Source organism: Balaenoptera musculus, chromosome 2, assembly GCF_009873245.2.
Source record: "Balaenoptera musculus isolate JJ_BM4_2016_0621 chromosome 2, mBalMus1.pri.v3, whole genome shotgun sequence".
NCBI classification, from domain to species: Eukaryota; Metazoa; Chordata; class Mammalia; order Artiodactyla; family Balaenopteridae; genus Balaenoptera; species Balaenoptera musculus.
The window spans coordinates 93,682,647-93,709,839 of record NC_045786.1 but is presented as its reverse complement, the minus strand read 5'-3'; the positions used below and the strand labels follow the sequence as shown (position 1 = coordinate 93,709,839).

Here is a 27,193-nt window from a genome sequence, read left to right as displayed (position 1 = left end):
ATTTTAAATTCAAATCTTATTAAGTTTATGCATAGCTTTGGAACATCTACGGTAATGTTAGCTTTACTGTTTATAATTTTAATTTACTGAAGTTATAAAAACTATTTAGAATTCAGAAAAGCCTCTGAAGTATTTAAAAAGTCTAAAATATAAGATTTAAAATTACAAGTACATACCTATCAATAATTATTTTAAATGTAAATGGACTAAATGTTTCAATCAAAAGACATGGAGTGGCTGAATGGATACAAAACCAAGATCCATATGTATGCTGCCTACAAGAGATGCACTTCAGATCTAAATAGTTAGACTCTTCAAGAAAAAAAACTGGAGAGGGCCCAAATCAATAAAATCAGAAATAAAAAAGAAGTTACAATAAATACTACAGAAATACAAAAGAATGTTAAGAAATTGCTACAAACAGTTACATGCCAATAAAATGGACAACCTAGAAGAAAGGTACAAATTCCTAGACATGTACAATCTCCCAAGACTGAGCCAGGAAGAAACAGAAAATATGAGCAGACCAATTATCAATAATGAAATTGAATCAGTAATTAAAAAAGAAAAAAAAAAACTCTGAGCAAACAAAAGTCCAGGACCAGATGGCTTCACAGGTGAATTCTACCAAACATTCAGAAAAGAGTAAACACCTATCAAACTATTCTAAAAAACTGCAGAAGGAACACTTCCTAACTCATTCTATGAGGCCAGCATCACCCTGATACTAAAACCAGGCAAAGACATCACAAAAAAAGAAAATTACAGGCTAATATCAGTGATAAAAATGTGATGAACATAAGATTCAAAAATTCTCAACAAAATATTAGCAAACCAAATACAACAATATATTAAAAGAATTATACACCATGATCAAGTGGAATTTATCCAGTGAATGCAAGGATAGTTCAATATCCACAAATCAGTCAGTGGGATATACCTCATTGACAAATTGAAGAATAAAATATATAAATAAAGAATAAAAATCATACGATCATCTCAATAGATACAGAAAAAGGATTTGAGAAAATTCAACAATTTATGATTAAAAAAAACTTTCCATGAAGATGTATAGAGGGAACATACCTCAACATAGTAAAGGCCATATATTATAAGCCCACAGCTAACATCATACTCAATGGTGAAAAGCTGAAAGAATTTCTTCTACGATCAGGAACAAGACAAGGATGCCCACTCTCACCACTTTTATTCCTAGCCAGAGCAATCAGACAAGAAAAAGAAATGAATCCAAATTGGAAAGGAAGAAGTAAAACTGTTACTGTTTGAAGATGACATGATACGATACATAGAAAATCCTAAAGATACCACCAAAATACTACCAGAGTTCATCAAAATTCAGTAAAGTTGCAGGGTACAAAATTAATAAATAAAAATTTGTTGCATTTCTATATACTAACAAGGAACTATCAGAAAGAGAAATTAAGAAAACAATCCCATTTAAATCACATCGAAAAGGATAGAATATCCAGGAATAAATCCAACGATGTAAGTAAAAGACCGAGTGTCTTAAGAAAACTTTAAGACACTGATGAAAAAAATTGAAGATGACAGAACAGATGGAAAGATATACCATATTCATGGATTAGAAGAATATTGTTAAAATGACCATATTACCCAAGGCAACCTACAGATTCAATGCAATCCTATCAAAATACCAATGGCATTTTTCACAGAACTAAAACAAATAATTCTAAAATTCTATCAAAAGAAAAGTCCCTAAATAGCCAAAACAATCTTGAGAAAGAAGAAAGAGCTGGAGGTATCACACTCCCAGACTTCAGACTATACTACAAAGCTACAGTCATCAAAACTGTATGGTTCTGGCACAAAAACAAACAAGTAGATCAATGGAACAGAATAAAGAGCCCAGAAATTAACCCACACACTTATGGTTAATTAATCTAAAACAAAGGAGGCAAGAATATACAATGGAGAAAAGACAGTCTCTTAAATAAATGGTATTGCGGAAACTGGACAGTTACATGCAAAAGAATCAAACTGGACTATGATGTCATACTATGCACAAAAATGAATTCAAAACTGATTACGAACGTAAATGTAAGACCTGAAACCATAAAACTTATAGAAGAAAACATAGGCATATGATCTTTGACATCAGTCTTCATAACACTGTTTTTGGATATGTCTCCTCAGGCAAGGGAAACAAAAGCAAAAATAAACAAATAGGACTAGGGCTTCCCTGATGGCACAGTGGTTAAGAATCTGCCTGCCAGTGCAGGGGACACAGGTTCGAGCCCTGGGCCAGGAAGATCCCACATGCTGTGGAGAAACTAAGCCTGTGCGCCACAACTACTGAGCCTGCACTCTAGAGCCCATGAGCCACAACTACTGAGCCTGCGTGCCACAACTACTGAAGTCTGGTCACCTAGAGCCCATGCTCCACAACAAGAGAAGCCACTGTAATGAGAAGCCTGCACACCACAACGAAGAGAAGCCCCGCTCACTGCAACTAGAGAAAGCCTGTGCGCAGCAACGAAGACCCAACGCAGCCAAAAATAAATAAATAAATAAATAAATAAATGTATTAAAAAAACCAAATGGGACTATATCAAACTAAAGCTTTCGCACAGTGAAGGAAAAGAAACCATCAACAAAATGAAAAGGCCACCTACTAAATGGTGAAGATATCTGCAAATGATATACCCAATAAGGGGTTAATATGCAAAACATAGAAAGAACTCATATAACTCAACATCAAAAAACCAACCTGATTAAAAAACTGGCAGAGGATCTGCATATACATTTTCCCCAAGGAAGACAAATGGCCAAAAGCCACATGAGAAGATGCTCAACATTACTAATCATCAGGAAAATGCAAATCAAAACCACAATGAGGTATCACCTCACACTTGTTAGAATGGCTGTTATCAAAAAGACAACAAATGACAAGTGTTGGTGAAGATGTGTAGAAAACAGAACCCTTGCACACTGTTGCTGGGAACATAAATTGGTACAGCCACTATGGAAAACAGTATGGAGGTTCCTCAAAAAATTAACAATAGAACTACCATATGGTCCAGAATTTCCACTCCTGCGTATTTATCTGAAGAAAACAAAAACACTAATTAGAAGAGATATATGCAGCCATGTGTTCAATGCAGCATTATTCACAATAGCTAAGATATGGAAGCAACCTAAGTGTCCATCAAGAGACGAAAGGATAAAGAAGATGTGGTACACACACACACACACACACACACACACACACACACACACACAAATGGAATATTACTCAGCCATAAAAAAGAATGAAATCTTGCCATTTGAGACAACATGGATAGACCCAGAGGGTACATGCTAAGTGAAGTAAGTCAGACAGAGAAAGACAAATACTGTATGATTTTATTTATATGTAGAATCTAAAAAGACAAATGCACAAACATAACAAAACAGAGTTATAGGTACAGAGAACAAACAGGTGTTTGCCAGAGGGGAGGGAAGTAGGGGGAAGAAAGAAATAAGTGAGGAAGATTAAGAGGTACAAACTTCCATTTGCAAAATAAATGAGACATGGGTAAGAAATGCACCGTATGGGGAATATAGTTAATAACTATGTAATATCTTTGTAGGGTGACATATCCGTAACTAGACTTATTGTGGTGACCAGTTTGACATGTATAGACATATCAAATCACTGTTATGTAACAGAAACTAACATAGTGTTGTAGGTCAATTATACTTCAAAAACGGGCAAAGAAACAACAAACATAGAAAAATAGATCAGATTTGTGGTTACCAGAGGCAGGGGATGGGAAAAGGGGGGATTGTATGAAGGCAGTCAAAAGATACAGACTTATAAGATCAATAAGTACTAGGGATATAATGTACAACATGATAAAAATATAATTAATACTGCTTGATGTTATACATGAAAGTTGCTAAGAGGGAAAATTCTAAGTTCTCATCACAAGAAAAGAAATTTAAATTTCTTTAATTTTGTATCTATATGAGATGATAAGATGTTCACTAAACTTATCATGAATCATGCTTCAAACCTGAAACTTACACAGTATTTTATATCGGTTATATCTCAATAAAACTGGAAGAAGAAATAAAATTCATAAGTGTAGTTTAAAACCATTATTCCAGTTAACCAAACATTTTTCAAGTTTCCTTAAAAGTGCTTGGTGGGACATTCTAGACTTATAGGAAGAACAGTAAGATTTGCAAGCTAAACTTGAACCCCTAAAGAAAAACTATGGCTGTGAAATTTGTACGTTTCATAAAATGACTTTAACTTAAAAAACCTAAATTTTGATAGATTTACTGTTTTAAAATCTGTCCCTGAGAGCACCAAAATCAAACAGAAACACAAAATGCAAAACCACACACACACACACACACACACACACACACACACACACACACACACACACACAACAACAACAAAGGTAATCAATCCAAAAAATAAGCCCAGGCAACTGGCAAATTTCATGAAGTGAATGGTTCCAATGCCTGCCTTTCTTTGGACATAAATGGGAGGAGTGAGAATGACATGAATTTACATTTCTTTATGCCACATGGGTAAGAAAATGCATCCCTTCGGTGCAAAGAGATTCAAGCATAAGGCACATTCTAGATAAATACGTCTTAGAGTCTATATTTTTATTATTTGATCCAGTTGTTGAAATTTTTAACTTCTTCCTTATTAATGAGGAAGGCACAAAAAAAAAAAACCCACTTTTCTTTTAAAACAACTGGGTGGACATAAGAATCAACACGGTGCCTTTTATCGTGGAGTTTATCTTCCTTCTGTTTGCTCCCTCTCCTTCTCTTCACACGTCTGTTCCCCAGTGCACAGTGCCAGATGCCACGTGTGGGGCAGGATCTGTGAACCCACTGAGTCTCCATATGAGGGCTGAGCCTGTGGGCACGCAGATGCCATCCAGGAGGGCAGAGCCTCCCAAGGTCGCAGAGCCCTTGTGCCACAGCGGAGGCAGCCTCGAGCGAGGCAGGCACTGCTTTCTCACGTGAGGAGATGAAGCAAACAGCAGCACACGCAGGCCAGTAATCAGGGGCTCAGGCATCTGCTGACCTGGGGTAATCGTCATTGTTTGCTGGAAGCTTCAGGCTCCACATCTCCATAGGCAGTGCTGTGGCCATGAAGTACCAGGACAGTTCTGGCTGTACTTCTCAGGCATCTGAACTATTCAAAGCATGTTGTTAACTTTTTTTCCTCTCTCTCTTTTAACAATGGAAAAACAGGAAACAAAAGGAAGCCATCCGAGCTTCTTTAACTGACAGGTAAGAGGAGCCACTCCAGTCTGGTATGTTGAGACGCCCACCGTGGAGGGGAAAGGGTTTCGGAGAGAGCTGAGGATGGAGCAGGGGCGGTACACTGGGCCAGCCTGTGGAGGGCCATTTCCTGGCAACCGAGGACCTGCCATTACCCTCTATTTGCAGAGGCTCTGGAGCATGGCCTGCCTGATTCGCTTCTCAGGAAAGTAACTGCAGAGGTGGATAAACGAGGGAGAGGGTGGCTGTGCAGATGAGAAGCCCAGGATGGGACAGAGGCTGGGGAGAGAGACCGTGAGGGCCCACACGAAGGCAGAGGCATGGGAACGGAGAGAAGGGAAAGAGTCACTTCTGATGCAGGAACCCTGAGATTGGGTGACGGACTCTGTAGGAGGTGAAAGGCAGGGAGGATTGTGAGTGCTTTGATGTTGCCGCTTTAAGACCATCGGATGGGCAGCAATACCATGAACTGAAACTGAAAATACAGGTGTCAAAGCAGAACTCATAGTAGTAGTAGTTGAGGTGGTGAGTTAATGAGTTACGTTTTAAGCATATTAAGATTGCAGTGTCTGCAGGACAAAGTGGTCCGTTAAAAAAAAAAAAAAAGGTTTGGGTTAGAGAAATATGGACTTGAAAGACCTCAGAGGAATGGTGGTGGAAATCCTGGTGGGAAATCACCCAGGGGAAGTGCAGTGAGAAGAAACCAGGATGTTATCCCCATCTCGAGGAGGTACGCAAAGAAGAGGCTGGATGGAGAGGTGGAGGAAGGCAGCCCAGGAGGAGGGAGAGCCGGGAAGGCGCAGTTCCCGGGGCCCTGGAGGGAGTCTGGAGAGGCAGGGGGTGTCAACAATGCTTCTACATGGAGATCGCTGTAAACAAGGGTGGAAACAAAAGCCACCAGCCTTGGCAGCTAGGAGGTCACTGGTGACATCAGAGGAAAGTCTGAGTACAGGGGTGAAGGCCGCAGTCGGGTTAAGGACCGAGTGGGAGTTGAGCGATGGGAGATAGTGAGTGCGGACTATTTTAAGAAGTCTGTGCATCACATTTCTAACCCTATCAATGGAATGAAGGGGAGGCAGGGTTGAGAGTTTATTTTTAGGTTGGGGAGACTTGAATGTGTTTTAGGCTGAGGGGCAGGTGCCCCTGAAGAGGCAGGGTTTAAAAGGACAGGAGAGAGGGGAGATAACCGAAAGAGAAAGATTCTGTGAGAGTGGGAGGGAGGACGGGGAGGAAGAGGGCTCTGGTTCCACCGTGGGGGCAGGTACCCGGCGGGGCACCAAGACGGGCACCCCAGGTACAGCTCAGTCCTTAGAGCAACAAAATTTTTTCAGCAAGGAGTATTTAATCACTGACCTTGTTTAGAACTGCTGGTACGTGGAGTTAATAAAAAGTAGACCAACTCTTGAGTCTGTTTTATTATGGTTTTAAAATTCTCTGCAGACCAGACATCCAATTATTACCTGCACCTCTCATCACGTGGACCCCTCCCAAGGCTGCACCCTTGGAATGCCACTGAAAACATGTCCTCTGAGATGAGAGGTAAAGGTTTACGAGTCGCTTTAGGGAAGAGATTCAGTCTTTACGGCTTTTATGTTTTTTTCTGTGTGCCATGAGATGAAAAGGGATGGCTGAGGAGAGTGGTAAAGGACGAGAACAGCTACAAAGCATGACTCAGTGCCAGGGACCTGGGCTTCAAGGTGCTAAACAGTCTCAGCCCATCTACAGCCCACAGTGTCATCCGTCATCAAGGAGAGGGAGAAGGCAGCCGTTTTCTCCACCCAACTCCATTCACACCCCAAAAGAAGGTTAGAATCCAGCAGGGTTTGCTTGGCACGTAGCCAGTGCCTCTGCCTGAAGCAAAAAGGCACCAGCAGACTCTCCAGATGCTCTGGCATCAGGAAGCTCTCTTCAGAACCTGGGGAAGGCTGAAGAATTGCACAGGAAAGCCAGAATGCAGTTTATCACTTGAGTCATGCTTGCACCCTTGTCAATTTGCATGGGATGAATATGAATTTTGATTAGTCTACAGGAAAAGTATTTTTCACTAGCAAGAACTAACAAAGAAGACTGTGTTTGCATGTTGATTTCTTTGGCCTCTTCCCAGAGCAATCAGCATCAATAACATTGCCTCGCCCAACAGAAGATACATACACATACATATGCGTACATACATATGTACGCACACACATGCACACAGACACGCACACCATTCCCTGAAAGGATGTATGAACCCATTAACCACTCACGGTTATGCCAAGCCAACCAAAGTGAAAGCATCCTTCAAATTTCAAGATACTGCTGAACGAATCCCATTTGGGGACTGCCAGGCACTGTGCTAAAGGATATAGAGTGATAACTTTCTGGAGCAGTTCAGCAGAGGAAATGAGAATTCGGTGCATGGTCAGCATGACTTGCAACAGTTGGTTACTTCGACACAGGTTTCCGTCTGCATCTGAAAACACAAAGAGCAGCTTCTGAGCGAGGCCCCAGAGAGGAATTAGTTACCTGGTGGGACACCTGCCAGCCCCCCATCACTCCCGGTGGAAGACCAGAGTGCGGGCTCTGCAGGCCCAGCGCCCCGCCCCCACTGACTCTGGCACCACACATCCCTCCGTTCTTTGCTTCTCTTTCTCCTCCTGCTGCATTCTCCCCACCCCCAAGTGTCCATTTTGAGGCTCATTAACCACGCTGCCGGAAAGGTGGTAGAATCGTGGGGAAAGGATAACGTTTGCACCGGTACATGCGAGTCTCTGTTGAAAGGAGAAGCAGATCCAGGCTTTGTGATGCCTGAAAGGCATATAACGGGGGAAGGAGGAAGTCCTTTCTGGGGTCAGAGGGAAAAAAGTTATAGTCTTAACAGATTACAGTTAAAATACCTTATTCTTGCTAGTTTTACAAAAACATATGACCATATGAATATATTTCTAGGGCCGCCCCATGGCCTTGGAAAGGGGCTCATGCAAATGAGGGGCCCTGAAATGTAAGCTTCCCTAGTTTTATGGGCAATGTGCTCTGGATGGGAATAAAGGAGGAAGACTATGGGCAAACATGACTTTTGGAGATGATGGGTGGGTACAAGTACCCATGATGATTTGTATCAGAGATCATGGTTAGCTCCTTACTTGGGTTTTCCAAATCCTGCTGGTACCAAATAACAAGATGCATTCCATACAATGGCATTGGGTGCAAAGATACCCCCTGGAGTGGTTTTCAAAATCTTTTAACATTTACGGCATGAAGTGTTAGGGGCTGTGCTGGTTTTTCACTGCAGATCTAGTCTCTGTCCTTCACCATGGACTCCATCACCAGGCTCCTTGCTAGCCAGCTTCCAGTTGGGTTCAGCCATTGGGATGCATCGGCAAGAGATGGGAGGAGAGAGAAGTAGGTATTTCTTTCTCCTTCCTGCTCTGCTTTGGCACTACTTCCCTGTAGCTACAGGTCTCTTCAATGAGTGATCACGCTGCTTGGTCCCTCTTTGAGGGCTCTAGCTCTCACTGGGATCTAATACTATATACTAATCTCCCTTGACCCTTTGCTCCTGAGGGTGGTAATGACTTCTGGCTGTTGATAGTCTCTGGGTGCAGCATCTCTTAATTCCACTCTCATCTCTGTAAGTAGTCCCCCGTCGTCATTAAAGTGTCTTCATTTAAACAAAGCATGTGAATTCTGTTCCCTGCTGGGAACTTGAATGATTCAGGGGAAAATATCAAATGAAAGAAGATACATGAATTGTTTTATCATTTGCTAGCTCTTTAAAGCACATTATACAAAAGGGGTTATCATTTTCATTCTTTCCAAGTGTACCAAACGGTAAATGAAGGACATAGTGCATTTGGGCTCAGGATTCAGAAGTTCTGGCTCACTCGCAAATAATGAGTTAAAGTCATAGTTCATTGAGAAAATATAAGCAAACGTGACAAGATCGCTCACCTTCCCACCACCAAATCCACCAATTTACCCGCATTCTATTACTCTTACTGCCTGCCTTCCTCTATTACCATGGGAGGCACTTCACAGGTCAATGCTTCCACTGAGCTCTGGGGTCTCCTTTTTCTCAAGGACACTGACACTGTCTTTGTCCACGTTCTCTCCTCCAGTATCACCTTTCCTCTTTCTCTCTCCTGGTTTACTTCCACTGGCATTTAAACACACCCCAGAAACTCCTATTGAAAATGAAATGAAATAAAACAAAACCTGAAACTCTAGGCACCTCTCCATTCTGTTCCCCTTTTCAGCAAAACCTCAGTCATCAATTTCTCATCTCCCATTCCCTTTCATCCATACCATTTTTGACTCCTACCTCTCTTATTCCACAAAATCTTTTATTTTCAAGGTCTCCAATCTTTCATTTTCAAGGTCCACATTGCCAAATCCAAGGGTTCATGCCTCTGTCCTCATCTTACTTTATGACTTGAGTTGCATTCAACCCAACCCAACCCAAGCTGACAACTCTCTCCTCCTTCCTGGAGCACTTTCTTCGCTTGGCTTCCACAACATCACACTCTCTCAGTTTCCCTCTCCAGCTCTTGTTCTGTCTCCTCTTCCTTTGCTGAGCTTTTAAATGTCACTGTGCTCTGTGGCTTAGTCCTCCCACTTCTTTTTTTTCTAACAATTTTTAAAGTCTAAAACTTTTTAAGCTTTAAATTTAAAAAATTTAATTTCTTTCTTCTAGGTAGGGGAATTCATCTAGTCCTTTGGCAAAAATACCATTGATATGCTCATGACTGCCCAACAGATATCTTCAGCCCTGACTACTGAATTCGTGTGTCCCACATCCTACTTGGCGAATCCACGTAGATGTGTAATTTCTGACTTAACTCATCCAAACAAAATTCATGACCTCTCCCTCCCCTAATTCACTTCTCCTCCATTTTTCCTCATCTCAGGAAATGGTACCACCAGCCATCCTCTCAGTTACCCAAACAAAAAACCTAGGGGTCATCCTTCATTTCTCACTTTTCCTCACATCCAATCCATTAGCAAGTCTTGATTCTACTTTCAAAATATGCCTCAAACCTCTCCATGTTTCCCCATCCTTGCCATCATGCTAGTTGTAGCCATTACCATGATGACTTAATTGACCTCCATGTTTTCACTCTTATCCACCTACCCACAAACTGCTCTTCACACAGCAGCCAGGAGTGAGCTCCTAAAACCCATAAATCAGGACATGTGCTTAATACGCTTCAATGGGTTCCATTATACTTGTAATAAAACATGGACTCCTTGCTACAGCCAACAGAGCTCTACATGTTCTGGCCCCTGTTAGTCTCCCACTTCATTTCATACCATATTACTCCTCTTTATACCACTGTTTATACCTCGAACCCTCCAAGCTTATTCCTACTTTGTGTTTGTTATTTCCGTTAATGTGGCCTTTCTTCCCTTGGCCCATTCATGTCATTTATGTCTCAGTTTCAACATCACATCATCAGAAAGGTCTTCCTTGAACTACCTAAGGTAGCCATGATCCTGTCTGAGTTTCTTCACAACACTTATCAGTGATGTGAAGTTACCTTTTTTTATTTGATTTTTATTTTCTGAGTCTCTGCTAGAATATAAGCTTCATGAGCTCTGACCTTGTCTGTTTTTTCCACAACCATATCTCTAGGGTCTAGAATAGTGCTGATACATGACAGTTACTCATTAAACACTTCTTGAGTAAATGAGTGAACTACACCAAATAGGAGACCCCTTAACTTTTCACGTATCTTTGGATATTGAGTTTGCTTTTTTCATTAGCTATTTCATTAATGATATATAATATACACATATTTTCTTCTTGGCCACAGTTTATAAAAGGAACAAAGTTACAATTTGATAAATCATTTTTAAGAAGTATTCATCTAGCCTTTTATAGTTTTATAAATCTTTCATTACTTATTCTAAGCTTACACTCTGGTGAGGTGGGGTTAGTACTGCTATCTGTTTTCTGGCCCACATAATTTCTGTAATATTTTTCTCCTGCCACAAAGATTATGCATAACAAAACACCCCAAAATTCAGTGACTGAAAACAGTAATCTTTTTTTTTTTCCCTCAAGTGTCTATAAGTTGGCTAGGGGTTGGCTGATATAGGCTGGGCTTTGCTAGGGCTCCTGTCCTACATGCCCCCCCCCCAACTTCCCTGGACCAGTGGGCTAGCCGGGGTATGCTCTTCTCATGGTGATGGCAGGGTGCTGTAGGGCAACTGGAAATATCCAAGGCCTCTTAGGCCTAGGCTTAGAACTGGCATGCTGTCACTTCTGCTTTAGTCTGTTGGCCAAAGAAAGTCACTGCTGAATCTCAAGTCAAAGGGCAGGAACCTCAAAGTCACATGGAAAAGATCACTGACACAGAGAAGGTAAAATTGGGCGAGGGGGCAATAACACAAACAAATCTACCACAATTATACAGATGTAAGTTTTCAAGTCAGCATCTGACAATATAGTTTTGATAATGCACCTTTCCTCACAGAATTATACAGTCGTGCTCCTATTCCCGTACGTTACGGTACAAAGCAGGAGAAACTGAAATATATTTGTAGGGTATGCATTAGAATGTTCCTGGAGTTATGGACACAGTCGCAGACTTATTCAGTATGAATAGAATCTAAGACTTGCTATCTCAATTGTTCTTTGTGGCTGGCTAGCATCCTTCCATGGATGCTCATATATTAGGGAAAGGGGCTTAGGAGTGTCCTGGGTGAGATGAAAACCAAGTCACATACAGAAGGATTCAAGGACCCAAATAGGTTTACCATGGAGAAGACTCAGTAGAGATATTAAAATTTTCTTCAAATATTTGTAACGTTAACTGTGGGAGAATGTTTAGACTTGTTCTGTGGGGCCACAAATGGCAGAACCAGAGAGGATGAATAGAAAAAGTTATGGGAAAGAGAACTGGGCACAACACGTGGCAGAAAATTCTAACCATTAAGCCTGCCCAACAACGGAAGCATTTGCATCACAGACCTCTGTATTCAAGAGGAGGCTGGGGAGGGACATTTAATTCAATTTTTGTAATTGGCATTGCACCTATTATTTACTGAAGTCCTACTCAATACCAGGGGCTACGCTCAGCACTTTAACGACGTTATTTCTAATTCTCACAACACCTCTGCAGTGTTGGTACTGCTCACAATTTATAGCTGAGGAAATCAAAGCACAGAGAGATTAGGTCATTTGTTTTAGGTCAAAGAGACCATGGGTGGAGGAGCTCAGGATCTGGCTCCTGGTCCGTTTGATTCCAGATCCCCAGCTTTTTCCAAGACACTGCATGACCATTTGTCAGGATAGGGAATTCAAGTATTAAATGGGGGGAGGGGGCTAGAGTAGATGAGTTTTAAGATCTCTTCCAGTCCCTATAGGGCTACAAGTCTAAGAGATGCCACTGGAATATCGGATTGGAACCAATTAATGCACATTTGAAAGGATAGCTTTTTGCATCTGATGATTTCTGAAAAACTCTCACATGCCTTGGTGGATTGATAGTGACCATTCAAGTTGGCTTTAAAATAAGAAGGGTGCTGTGCCTAAGATTCACAGTCACGGTCATTCTCCACTTTTGCCTTGCACCCCCTCTTCCACAGAGTCCTGTGATGGTCCCCCAGTACGGCGTGTTAATCCCCACGTGCTCTGTGGGACGGCAGGCTGGCATACGGTAAGGCCAGGAGGGCATGTCCCGGCACCTTGGTTCACAACCCCCTCGTCGGTGCCCCGTCTTCCACAGGAGAACTTCCTGGCATGTTCACTTGCCCTCATTCCCGCCACCACCTCTCCCCAACTCGAGCATCGACCTCCCTGCAACCTCATCAAGGATGCACTCCCCTCCCGCCCTCATCTCACGGAGCAGCACTTCTTCCTTCTTGAGGGGAAGAGCCTCCCTTTCAAAGTCAGATTTCAAAGTGGCTGGTCAAGGGGAATCTACCTTCCAGACTGCTGGATTTTATTTTGATAATTTGATATAATTGCTGTAAGCTGATTTAAACATTTCAGTGAATAATTTAATTTTGTTTGCAGCTTTAGGCTTTTGAAAAATGTAGGGTGTCATACTAAAAATTCTAATAAGTAAAATGTGCAATGCATAATAAAATGTGCACATTTTCTCATTACCATCTGCTTCTCCTTCTACTTCAGGGGGAGACTTCTTTAAAGGGTTGAAACCTCAGTGTGACATAAAATGCCCATCTTACATACTCCATCACTCAACCTGGGGAGCAATGTGTGCTGCTAGGGAAGTATGCTAGTCAAAGATCCACCTGACCTGTGGACCATTTGCTCCACAGAGCAAACAGAAAAGCCATGTGGAGAGTCATTTCTCTGTGAGCCAGCAACTGGTTTTCCATCATTAGACTCAGTGTTGGCGTTAGCTATGCTTCATGGAATCACAGAATCTCAGGGTGGAAAAGACTTTAGCTGTCTTCCACCTCAACCTTCTAGCCGTTGCATTACTTCCTCCTAAAGGCATCACAGGTAACTGGCTGACTAGGCTCTACTTAACACCCTTCCAACGAGAGGATACAGCTCTCTAACTACTCTATAGAGCAACTTTCATTCTACTTCAATTAAAAACATTTTATAATTAATCGACTCTGTGCAAGGCACTGTCCTAGGTACCAAAGGAGATATGAAGAGCTATAAGAAAACTCTTGTCTAGTTGGAGAATAAGACACACACCCAACATACTTCATAATATCAGGCAGTCAATGGTAGAAGTGAAACCCGTGGAGATCATGCTGAATGGTGGCAAAGTTCAGGGGAAGGAGAGATCCTATCCAGTCGTGGGGATTCAGGAAGCATCTCTTACCATCTGCAGTGAGGTGACCCAAAGCTTCAGGATTCAAGAGGCCATCTGGTCTAGCCCTCTGCCTCTCAATCTGCCCACAGACTCTTTTCTTCCTTTCTGTGGTTTAATCTTAAATAAGCTGCTTGCCTCCTAGAGTGATGCTCTGCTCCCTGATGATGTGACTCCTGTGACAACAAACTTGCAAATGGCTGCATTCGAGGCACTGCATCTTGCTGACAAGGGGTGGGGGCAACTTTCCTACAGTGAAGGCTTGTCTGGGGGATGAGGCAGGAATGACTCGCTGCAAAATGGACATAAAACATGTCCAACACCAGAGAAACTCCAGTACAGAGTCCTTTCTTCCCCTTTGTTTCGGTTTCCATGGAAATCCCTTGATGTGCGAAGGGATTTTGTATGTACCAAAGACAGAATGTCAGAAATTGGTATACTGAGGGTAAGCAAGCTATCAGCACTGGGAGGGAATCACACAAAAGAACAGGTGTGTTGAAACCAGGGGCCAGAAAATGGTAATGGGAAAGCTAGTATCAGAAAGCCACGGGGCAGGTTTGGATCCAGAGCCTAGAGCAGGGCTGCAGCTGCTAATGCGGGTCAGTATCTCCAGTAACAGGAGAGGCTGGATTCAGGCAGAACCTGACAGGTAACACACAGAGTTCTGAACGGATTACAACACGATGAATGTTCCAAAGAAATAAACCCTACTTGACAGCAAGACTATTACACTCATTAGATCCCGTCTGGAGAGTGCAGAAAAACTGACAAGCTGAAAATAAGTTTACTGGTTTGTTGTTTGTTTGTTGGTCTGGTTTTTTAGGGCCAACAGCTGCAGCTGGGGTAGGAAGTGCACGTGAAGAAAGAATGTGGTGACGCACACACACTTTGAACTCTCAGAGCTTCTACTACCTGAGCAGCTTACAACATGTACCGGCAGCACCTTCATCTTTTTTCCAACCAGGAGAAAGCAAGTGATTTGCTAAGGACGGAGTCTCGCTTCACAGGGCGAGCGTGAGAACCCGCGTGGCTGCCACTGGGGATGCACTGGTAAGAGTTTCAACAACAGCTCTCCTGGGGGGTGAGGGGGACCCTGATCTGTAGAGTTTGCAGATTTCTGTGGTATTAATACTCCCACTGGGGATGCACTGGTAAGAGTTTCAACAACAGCTCTCCTGGGGGGTGAGGGGGACCCTGATCTGTAGAGTTTGCAGATTTCTGTGGTATTAATACTCCCACTGGGGATGCACTGGTAAGAGTTTCAACAACAGCTCTCCTGGGGGGTGAGGGGGACCCTGATCTGTAGAGTTTGCAGATTTCTGTGGTATTAATACTCCCACTGGGGCCAATGCCGAGCCACCAATATGAAGTCAGATGGTGGAGCCGGGAGGAGATGCTTGCAGTCAGCTCTCAGCACCACGCTGCCGGTCCCGGGGTCGGAAGGGCGGTGCCTGCTCAGCTTCCGTCCTACCTGGCACCTGTTCCCAGGTGCTCCCAAACCCGCTTTCCTCCTCACCCCACTCCTGATCTCACGCCCTCTGGGCCTTGCCTGGTGACTGACCAGTTAATCCTGGGGATCGCGTTCCTTGGGAGGAGGGGAGGACGCACGGGTGAATCCTCTCAGATGTCTGCATGACCCTAACCCTAACTTCTTGGAGTACTTGGTGCTCTAACTGAAGGAAGAACATTTTAACGTAGGGTGAGAATTCGGGAGAAGGGAAGCTCCCAGCCCTCATAAATCTAAGCCCTGCTCTGGTTGCCTCCGGGATAACCTGGTATGTCATACCCGGACCCATGGCGGGGAGCCTGCCACGTGAGTGAGAAAGTGGAGGTCTAGCTGGAGCATTTTCTGTTCCTTGGCACGGCACGCTGTCCAGGAGCTCTGAATATCTTGGTGACAATTAGCTTTAAATTACTTATTTGCACCGGCTGGGGGGCACCTTGACCTGGACAAGACGCAGCCTCAGTTTAACCGTGAGCTGCAATTTCAAACTTCTGCAACAGGCCTTTAAACAGCGTCTCACCCAAGTGGGTTAGGGCTGGGCGGACCCACCTCTTCTCTCTGAGGGTGCTGACAGCCAAAGCCAGGGACACAGAGAACAGAAAAACCTGCTCATCGACCCCTACGTAAAGGGGGTTTGGTCTAATCAGGCTTCTCTCAACTCCTGTCCCAGAGAGGCTGACCTGGAGGCGCTTAGTGAAGGGAAGGAACTGCATTTGCTCCTGTTGTGCTATTGGATTTATTCACCATCCTGCTGGGCCAGGGTGGTGGAGCGGGAGGTGGGGCAGGCATTCAAGTTGCCCGGCATCTAGATACACACAAGCATGCACACACAGCTGTCCTTGAAGCCCCCAGCAGCTGGAGAGCCACTGCTCTCCCTGGACGGGAACGCCTGAGAGCAAGACTTTGTTTTCACAGCACTGAGGCTCAACGGACAGAATCACCTGTGCTGGGCACCCGAGTCGTACCGCTCTGCAAGCAGCAGGCACCGTGCGCACAATTCTAAAGAGGAGGACTGAGGTGTCGTGCGTTGGCCATGGTCTAGGGCTGGTGAGTGGAAGGTCCTGGACAGGATCGGCCCTCTGGCCCCCAGCCCAGGGCTCCTTCCTTGGCATCTACCTCTCCTCGGGGGATTGCTGGGAAGTCAGTGGGGTAAGGCCTAGGCGTACTGGGAAAAGCTCTGACTTCCAGCCGTGCATGCTACAAGGCTAAACCTCTTACACCCATATCTCCTTTTTCTCCCCAAAAAGCCCTGCATCCACATACCAACCCTGCTCTTCTCGCTGCAGTCACGGTACAGACTAAAAATCTTCCTGGAGACCCGAACCCTTAAACCCACCACTTCTCATGACATCAACACGAAGGCTGTTACTGGCACCATTCAGCTAGGACGACTAGACCCCAGAGAGCCTGTGGCCACGTGGGTGAAAACACCCAGTCCCCTGAGAGCTCACAGCCCCCTGAGCGGCCCACCTCCCCCTCTTCCTGCAACAGAAGCTCCACTCCCTCAGCCAAACCAGACGGCAATGGGGACAGTCCTCCCTGCGCACGGCTTTGCTTCCGAAGCGTGAAGCTCTATGTAAAGGATGACCTAGATTTTTTGGATGAGCGACTGCAATCTATAAATGTCTAACCATGCGCACGAATTGCCTAAAGTGAAAAAGAGCTTTCGGCTCCATTGCCTCTGCTGAGCAAGGCCGGGGCCTTCCTTGGGGACTGCAGCCTCCATCTGGACCTGTCACGTCTCAAGAATCAGGGGTCTGAGAAGTCGTGAGGGAAGCTGTCCTCTTCAGTTCTGCAAATTGCACACAGTCCCGAGTGTGGAGGTCGGCGGGTTGGGCCGGCACTGAAAGACAAGGGGCAGGAGGAGGCGCGACGGGTGTGGGGTAGGCCCGGTGATGGACTCTGCAACCCGGTGATGGACTCTGGGATGAAGCCATGACCTCAAATTCTAAGAGCCGTTGTTGGAAGGCGGCACCAACTGAACACCCCGGGCAGGTGGCCGCTTCTCCGGGGCCCACCTAAGTCCCTGGGAACAATCGAATTGTCCAGCTGGGTAGAGAAGCTGTGATTTGAGTCCTTGGTGAGCTGCTGTCAACGCAGCCCACTTGGCTCACACAGTGACCGTCCCCCGCACAGCACCACAAGGGTGTGCCCGGCGGGGGGCGGACAGGCAGCAGGGCCGCGGCTGAGCTTCCCGAGGACATAGAGAGCTGCCCGCAGGTGGCTGGAGGGAGGCCAGCACAAGGGGCGTGGACCCAAGACAAAGACACAACACAACAGGGAAGGGAATCTGGGGCAGCGCTCGCTCCGCTCTCTCCTTGCTTACTGGAGCGCGTTCCTATCGCTTCCATCTTGTCTGTTAAATCCTGAGCCTTTTTTTGTGTATTTGTTGACAGGCTGGATAGGAATTAAGAAGCAACTCAGGGAACTTTCCAAACACTGACCTAGTGAAATAACACAAGGCCTGTCTGAGACTTACTGGTTAGCCACGAAGTCAGCCTTCTTCAGAAAGTTTTTCTCACTACTGATTTGATCCTAACAGACCTAGAGGCCTAGATAATCTCGTTCCGGTACACAACAGGGCTGAAGCAATTGGTGTACGTTACCATAAAATGGCACTGCCCCCAACGCTGTCTCACCACAAACTGTGCTTTCACCGTACAAACTGTCCTTGGCTCATAATTCTCTGCAATGAACAGGCCTGGACAAAAGACATCACACCATCACGTATGGTAAAAGGACTGAGTAAAATCTTTTGTAATCAGACAGAAGTTATTCTGAAAGCCTCCTCGCCCCTTCTTTGGTTGTAGTTAGGATTAGATTACCTTTGATTAAAGACAGAAAAATGCTTAGTAAACTGGGAAGCACTGTCACAGGGGTGAACTGTTCTTATTTCTCTTGCTGGATTTGGAACACTACTTTGCTCCTGCTAGGCTTTGGTTATTCCAGAGTGGAACAATGATTTTTCATGAAATACTTCATTATAACCACAACTCAAAGAGGGGCTCTCCACGCTGGTCTGTCACACTGCCCGTGCCAATGAGATCAGATGTGGGTTCTTGCAAGCATGGCTCCAATCCACGGCAGAGTAAGTAGGGGCCTTCCAAACTTCTTTCCAGTTCTAGGTTCTAAGTGCAACCCGCCCCTCGGGCCCTCAAGACAGAAGGATTTCTCAGGGTTTACTGAGGTGCTAGAGAGAAATCTGCATGAGGACCCAGGAATGACTCTGAAAGAGAGAACTTCACAGTTGGGTGAGGAATCTCTTATTAACTGAAGGAAAGAAAAAACTGCCCTTTACTCAGGAGCCAAGAGCCAAATAAGAAGGGGTTTCAAAACAGCCCAAGTCATGAACTGGTGCTGTGTCACCGTCTTACAGAAACAGCCAAAATGCAACTGAAACTCACTAAGTGGATACCAATTGGAAGATGGGAAGGCCGGGAGCACCATTTGGTGTTCTGCCGGAGGAAATACAGCATCTGACCGGAACAAGTGAACTACATTCAAAGTCCAGCCTGACTTTCTCTCCCTCTCCCGCTGGCGGTCTCTGTTGCTCTCCTGCTGTTAAACATACATGGAGTGCAGTACCAGGCCCTGTTCCAAGAGGGTCTTCACATGTATTAACTCTACGAGGTAGGTGGTATCGTCATGATAGATGAAGAAACCGAAGTTAAAAAGGGGGTAAGGCAACGTGCCCAAATTTAGCTAGTAAATGGCAGTCCTGGGATCTGAACCCAGGCTGCCAAGCCCTGGGATAGCTCTGTCATTTCCGAGCCTCAATTTGCTCATTTGCCAAATAAAAGCTTGATAATATCTTGCCTCCATCCCTCCCAGCAGAGAGATAATCAGGAGATCAGTCAAGATAAGGAAAGCACTATGATATCTTTTGGGGAGAACAAGGTCCTGCACTAAGTCCAAACCACTGTGATATCTGGTTGACTGGCGGGTCCCAAAGATCTAGGCTGCCTGACAGTACGGTAGTCACGTAGCACACGAAACCTCGCGCCACTGCTGAAGTACTAACAACACGCATTTATTAGGGCCTTCGCTCCTCGCACGTTAGCTTATTTGAACCTCACACCAACTCTACAGGATGGGTGTTATTTTAATTATTTTACAGACGAGGTAACGGAGTAAGGTGAGGTGAGCTGCTTAAAGTCACATGCGTGGTGAGCGCCTGACCCGAGTCCAGGTCTTCCAACTCAAGCCCGGCCCTTTCCACCGTATCCCACTGCTGCTCAATCTGGGTTGAGAAGAGTAAAGGCACATCCTTTCCATCTCAGCTCTGGAGGGTTTCTGGTGCCAGCCTACCTGGGAAGGTACTGAGCATCCCTGGTGCTTGGGTGGGCTAGGCTATTGTGCTGATAGTTGTATTTGTTTTTTCTGTTTTGTAGCAAGGGCCTGACCTAAGCTTTGATTGCTGAGGCATCCATTTCAAAGAGGCATCCTTCAAAGCCGGCTATCTTTCAAATAAACACACGGCCAACCACAAGACCAGATAAAGGGCCAGGCCACCTCCCCGCACTGAGGCTCCTTGGTTTTAGACATCGTGGTTGATTTCAATAACTGACCATTGGGCTACTTGATTTTTCCTCTCCTCATGCTTTAAACTCCTGCCCTTATGTTTTAAATTCACAAATTAAGACTGAGCCCATCAAACATTAGGCCCACCCTTGACCCCAATATACTCAGAACCCCTGGCCTGCGTGCCCTTTCTCTTTCTTTCTCTCCTCTCTCCCTCCCCCCACCCCAACCTTGCTGTGTGGCCCTAGGTATGCTGTGTAATTTCCAGGTCTTGTAAGCAATAAACTTTTATTTTTCCAAAGTTTCCTGATGGTTATTGCTGAACAGTATCTCGTAATCATAATAAGAACCATAGTAAGAACCATCTCCTTTTGAGCCGGGCACAAAAGAGCCCTGCTATAGGCATTCTAATTTTCGCCACAGCTCTGCAGGGTAGACGCTGCTGTTTCACACATGAAGAAACAGACTCAAGGGAGGTAAAATAACTCATCGTTACCACTCATTTGTAGTCCCACAGCTAGGAAGTGGCAGGAAGGGACTACAAATTATTGTGCTGGTTATTTTCTCATTCTGAGTCCAGGGCTGTAGTCTCTGGCAGTCCTGCACTGCCTTCTAAATGGGGATCCTCTGAGGATAAGGACACGAGTTTGCTGACTTCCTGTCAGTTCCCTGCAGTCTCCGGTCCCCTGCTGTGCACATTACAATGGGGCCATTTCTTTCACCCAAATCACAGGACAGTAGTCCCCCCTTATCCACGGGGGGTACATTCCAACACCCCCAGTGGATGCCTGCAACCAAAGATAGTACCAACCCCTATACTATATACACCATGTATGTCTCTTCCTATACCAACGAGTGGGTAGAGTCTACAGTGTGGATCTGCTGGACAAAGGGATGATTCATGTCCTGGGCAGGATGAAGCAGGATGGTGTGAGATTTCACCATCGTACTCGGAATGCCGTGCAATTACAAAACTAAAAATAGAGTTACCATATGATCCTGCAATCCCACTACATATATCTAGAGAAAACTCTAATTCGAAAAGATACATGCAACTCCTTGTTCATAGCAGCACTACACTATTTACAATAGCCAAGACGTGGAAGCAACCTAGATGTCCATTGACAGATGAACGGATAAAGAGGATGTGGGGGGTGTGTGTGTGTACACACACACACACACACACACACACACACACACACCCCGGAATATTACTTGGCCATAAAAAGAATGAAATAATGCCATTTGCAGCAACATGGATGGACCTGGAGATTATCATACTAAGTGAACTTAAGCCAGACAAAGACAAATATCCTATGATATCACATACGTGGAATCTAAAAAATAGTACAAATGATCTTATTTACAAAACAGAAACAGTCTCACAGACATAGAAAACAAACTTATGGTTACCTAAGGGGAAAGGGGAGGAGGGATAAATTAGGAATTTGGGATTAATAGATACACACCACTATATATAAAATAGATAAACAATGAGGATTTACTGTATAGCACAGGGAACTGTACTGAATATTTTGTAATAACCTATAAGGGAAAAGAATCTGAAAAAGAATATATATATATATATATATATATATACACACACACACATATACATATATATGTATCTGAATCACTTTGCTGTACACCTGAAACTAACATGATATTGTAAATCAACTCTACTTGAATTAAAAAAAAATAAAAAAACACAAATTTAAAAATATCCTATAAAAAAATAAGAAAATAAAACCTATGAATTATTTACTTCTGGAATTTTCTATTTAATATTTTCAGACTGCAGTTGACCTTGGGTAACAAACTTCAGAAAGCAAAGCCTCAGATAAGGGGAGATTGCTCTGTATAAGAACAGATACTGACTAGTAGCCAATGATAAACACAAAGCAGTAGCTGTGCACTTACTGAAAGAGTTATATGTCTTTGGAAGAAAGATGTATGCAGAAAGGATTTTTATGCCTGAGATGTGAGGGGATGCAGGGAGGTGATGGTAAGGGAATAATCACAGTTTTTAAGAAGAAAGGGTAAAAAGACGAATCAAGAAACTATAAGGACAAAAAGCAGGACCTACTGTTCAGGCTCTTCTTTCAATCTGTGTTAACGCCACTGGCATTTAATTCCATTTACAGATCTAGACAGAGCATCCTCTTGACACGGTGACAATCAGAGATTCCCAGATATCTTTAAGGGTCCTGAAATTTAATGTCATTGTGCAATAGAACAATTCTCCTCAAGTGAGAAAAGCTTAGACTACAGTTCAAAAAGCCTTCCTGGGCTTGCGATCTAGATAAGAATTGCCAAAATATATCCACTGAAAAACTGACATTTTCAGGACTGAAAAGGTAAAGGGAGATGCCTGAAGAAGCTGATATCCTGAGTTTCTGTGGGATATAATAGGTTGATGCCAAGATTTCTTCGACTTGTGTCCTCAACTGATCAGCAAGTCCTTGGTCAGCCCTGGAGCCTGCTCTGAGCAGAGTAGGAGGGGATGCCGAGGGCAGGGCCACCAACCCCACACGGCACTGAAAATACCACTAAACAGCTGGACACGCCTGAGCACAGCACTTTTCACCTTACAGAGTACTTCCACATGCTTGGTCTCATTTGACCATCACATCCACCTTGTGAGGTGGGTAGGGACACAGTCACTTTGCAGATGAGAAAGGCACAAAAACAGGGCTGATGTTCAATCTGTCCAAGTGGCATCTGTGTGGACTGATGGGGTCTGTGCCGTACCAGTTACTAAGTATTTTGAATATCACCCTGGATGAGCAACTGGCCCGTGGATAATACCACCACCAGTGGCAGGGATGGTGTTCCAGGCTTGGATGTTCTCATAACAAGTCCAAGGTCTTTGTTCTAAGAGAGCTGTGCCTAGTAGTGTGGGGAATGCAGAGATAACCAGGGTCCTGTCCCAGCAACTGTCCAGAAGCTGCCGGCTATAATATGGTACAGAACACAGAAGGGCCTGGAGGGAGGTACAAACAAAACACTAAGGCAGTGTGGGGAAAGGGGAAGGCTAGATTTGACTAGAAGAAATGGCTCAACCTTTATGAAGAGGTGGCATGAGGTGGGTCTTGAAGGAGGGGTCAAATACTGACAGACTAAGATGGAGGTAAAGACATTCTGGGTGAGGGAAGAAATGGTTTCTACTCTTGGAGATCAGAGAGTTAAAAGTATATTCAGGAAAGGATGTGAAGTCCAGTTTGGTTTAATTAGAAAGCATTTGTAGATAGGAAGTATGAAAATGTGGATAAGGGTCACAGTGTTGGGGACCTCATATACCAAACTGGGGAGTTGCCCTTACTCTGATCTTTACTTTAAAATTCTGCAAAAGCAGATGGTCTGTCTACAGAAAGAGGAAAGCAGCACCCTCTCACCTAGCAATCTTTTAAAACTGGTTATACCTTACAACCCGAGCCCTAAAGGCTCTTTTCAAGGTGGATCATTTCTAAAGAACCTAGTACCTTATTTTAATTTCTACTTGCATCTTTTCCCTAACTGCATAGCTACTAAGGGAAGGTTACAGAGTGGGTGAGTGTGTGTGTGTGTATGTGGGCATGTGTGTACACTTACTGCTACAGTGAGATCATATCAGAGCATGAAATAAAGGTTGGTTTTTGCCTAACACGACTAGTTTTGCTGTTATTCAGGAAGCTCGGTTACTTGAATTGATTATTTTTCCTCCCACACTTGGTCAGCATTAGTATCTTAACTCTCAATTTCCTTCCCTGTCAACATCCTTCCCAGACTGCTTTAAAAGCCAAGGAACCATACAGATGGCCATCTATGATTACAAGACAGCAATGACTCTAGGGCTTCCCCCATCTGTCACAGGGATGCTGGATCGTCCACTTCCAAACAAATTCAGACCCGCAAATGTACAAGAAGTCAGCAAGGATGGGGCTGAAAGTTGGCAAGGCTTTGGCTTCAGCTGCTTGCTCAGAGTTTGGTCACAGCGGGTCAATATCATTATTTCATCTTTGGCCTCTCATGTGCACCAGCTGGCACATGTGTCCCTGATCCATGCTGGTGATTTAGATAAAATGAGGATGCTGTAGCCAGTTTGAATAGGTATAGAGCAGGTTGTGTAGTAGGAAGCACTTCAATACTTTCCCCACTTGGTGTGTTTTCCCCCTTTACCTCTCACCTTTCCACACACCTGGTCACCTGTGGAAACCATAGGAAAGATCTTCCTGTGTTAAGGTGTTGGAGACTTCAGTATTCCTCTGGTCATATTTGTATAATAATTGTCACTCTGAGAGGAGATAACATAATGAAAAAAAATTCACAATTGGTAAATTTTGGGGCTTTAGTGGGTGATTTTTTTTTCTTTTTCTAGTGAGGTGGTCTTAATTTAATGGAGAGTTTCAGGAGAAAAAAATCAAAGGTTTTCTATCCTAGGGTGCATATGTTCAGGCTTACCCAGAAGTAAATGAATATATTAAACCTGACTGCCTTTTCAAGACCTCCTGGTTAGCTTAAAAATAAGACGAGACAAAAAATAAACCAAACGACCTCCCCCCAAATAGTTCCCAAGGCCTTATCTCATACCTATTGCATCAAAATATTCAGGGATGGACATAGAATTTGTATTTTAAAAAATCTCTCCAATGATATGATGGTCAGTCAAGTTTGATTAGACTGCTTTAGACCACTTAGTTTATTCCTTGCCCTGGGATAGGTCTATAAGCTACTAAATGACCTCATGAAGACATTTCCAATTTCAGAAATCAGTGGTGAGGTCTTTCAGTCATTTTCAGGGCTAGACACAAGGGAAATACCTAACAAATAGGGGATTTGGTGCCAACGTTACAGACTCCTGGGTGGGGACTCATGAAGCACAATCACAAGCACATCAGAAATCAATGTGGGGTGAGCCAGAGGACCACGATCAAAGGTAACTGATCTGGGCCACAGGGAGTTTCTCGTTGTACGTCAGTAAAGCTCCCCTCTCCCTCGGGCCTGCACAGCCATATTCTGAGGGGATATTTTATCCCTGCAGCCGGAGACCAGGGTCCTTCACACTCTCCAACATAAAGATGTCAGTTCTCCTGGGGCCTTCACAGGCTCTGCTGATTAAGGGTCTCTGCCCGTGGTGTCTGGGCACGCTTCTCTCTCCCCTCTTCCCTGGAACCCTGGGAAGTGTCCACTGGGGTCTATCACTTTCCAGGCATTAATGAAGGGGCACCGAAAGCTCAATCCCAGGGATGACCCTCCTGTACTTTGTCTGGCCAGGGGCATTTTATCCAGGATATGAAAACATATCATTTTCCCTTTCCCACCATCCAACTCTTGGGCCTTTTACCACTCACAATATTTCTGCCAGAGAGAGGACACATAAGGGGATTGAACATCAGTCATTTTATAGTATTTCAGCAATTCTGGTAAAACAACTGGAACAGACTCAAAAGTATGCTTAAAATGAAATGTGTGGGTTCTTGGTAAATTTCAATGAACCCCTCTTCTACACTGGCATGGTCTCATGAATTAACTTTCAAGTAGTCTGCCATTTCACCTCCGTAGTTCGTGGGGTGTTACAAAGAGTATTTCACTAGCAGCAGGTCAACTGATTAAATAAGGATGTTCTTGGCAGGGTTTTATTTATCTCCCCACCCCTGCCCAAAGATCATCAGAAGGGGGCTCTGGTTTCTGAGTCACTAGACATTTGTCCCTCAGATCTTGGCCCTCACATATTTGATCACACACAATCATAGAGGAACCCAAAGGATTAAACCAGAGATGAAACAAAAGTTAGTCATCTTCACTTGCTATCTGGTAGGCCTTGAAAATCTTGGCTTTGCCTTCTAGCAAGCTCTACCACATGGGAATAGATTGTGAAAAGACGTCCTCTCACTTAAAGTTCCTACAGAAGAAATTTCTACCAGTTTTCTGCTAGCCAGTTTTGGTGTTTGTTTTTTGAAAAAAATTTTTCTATCTTACTGAGGTACAGTGGAAAGCACAAATTTTAACATATAGTTTGATGTCTTCTGACAAATACATACATCCTTATAACCCAAACCCTCTCAAGATCTAGCATATTTCTATGACCCGGTAAGTTCCCTTATCTTCCCAGTCAGTTCCTCCAACTCAGCCCACCATAAAGCCATTTTTCTTATTTTTTTTAAATCATATATTAGTTTTACCTATTTTAGAACTTCATATATTGGAATCATACAGTATGTATTTTTGTGTGTAATGCTTCTTTCATGAAGCAAAACATTTTTGAGATTAACCAATGTTGACTACATCAGCAGTGCATTCCTTTTTATTGATGAGTAGGTATTCCATTGTATACATAGCGTATTGTTTATTCTTTCTGATGTTTAATGATATCTGGGTTGTTTCCAGTTTTGGATTTTTATGGCAAAAGCTGCTATGGACATTCTTGTATAAGTCATATCATGGGCATGTTTTCCTTCCTCTTGTATAAGCGCCTAGGAGTACAATTGATGGGTCATAGGGTAGGTGTATATTTATAAGAAACTGCTAAACAGTTTTCCAAAGTGATTATATCATTTTGCATCCCATTCATAATGTTTAAGAGTTCGAGATGCTCCACATCCTCACCAACAGCTGGTGCTGTCAGTCTTCTGATTTTATTGTTTCCATTTATCTGTTCAGTTACTCTTCTGTTTACCTTACTCTGAGTCCTTCAACATATTTATAATAGCTGTTTTAAATTCCCTAGTTACTAATTCCAACATCTGTGTCAACTCTGAGTCTATTTCTCTTTTTTTCCTTCTGGTTATGGGTCACATTTTCTTGCTTTTTAAAATGTCTTGTAATTTTATATTACATGCTGGGCACTGTGGATACAATGTTTAGAATTTGGATCATGTTAATTTATAGACACATTTAATTTACTGGAGCTTTAAACTTATCCTGTCAAGGCCTGGATTTAGGCTTTGTTAGGGTGGCTCAAGAGTAGCTCTTATTCTAGGGCTCTAGTACTCCTATTCCTGTGGTGTGGTCTTTTTCATGTCTCAGCTGAATGCCTCAGGTGTTATATCTCTCCATTCTGGCTGGTTCCAAACTGCAATATTTCCCAGACTATAAGACTTCCTCTGACTCACAGACCCCCAGTAACAGTTTGGTGGCA

General features: G+C 43.8%; 1 protein-coding gene across 5 annotated transcripts in view; it reads right to left on the bottom strand.

Annotated features, from left to right (window-relative positions):
* The window catches only part of RASGRP1 (RAS guanyl releasing protein 1), a 91,206-nt gene that overhangs the window by 44,147 nt on the left and 19,866 nt on the right, over window positions 1-27,193 (bottom strand). For 4 of the 5 annotated variants that reach the window (XM_036844590.1, XM_036844589.1, XM_036844587.1 and 1 more), the window contains exon 3: window positions 7,624-7,729. In XM_036844590.1, the coding sequence (XP_036700485.1) occupies window positions 7,624-7,729 (106 nt within the window). Of the gene's footprint in view, window positions 1-7,623; window positions 7,730-24,241; window positions 24,265-27,193 lie in introns of those variants that run through there. The other variant, XM_036844588.1, reaches the window with a different exon arrangement.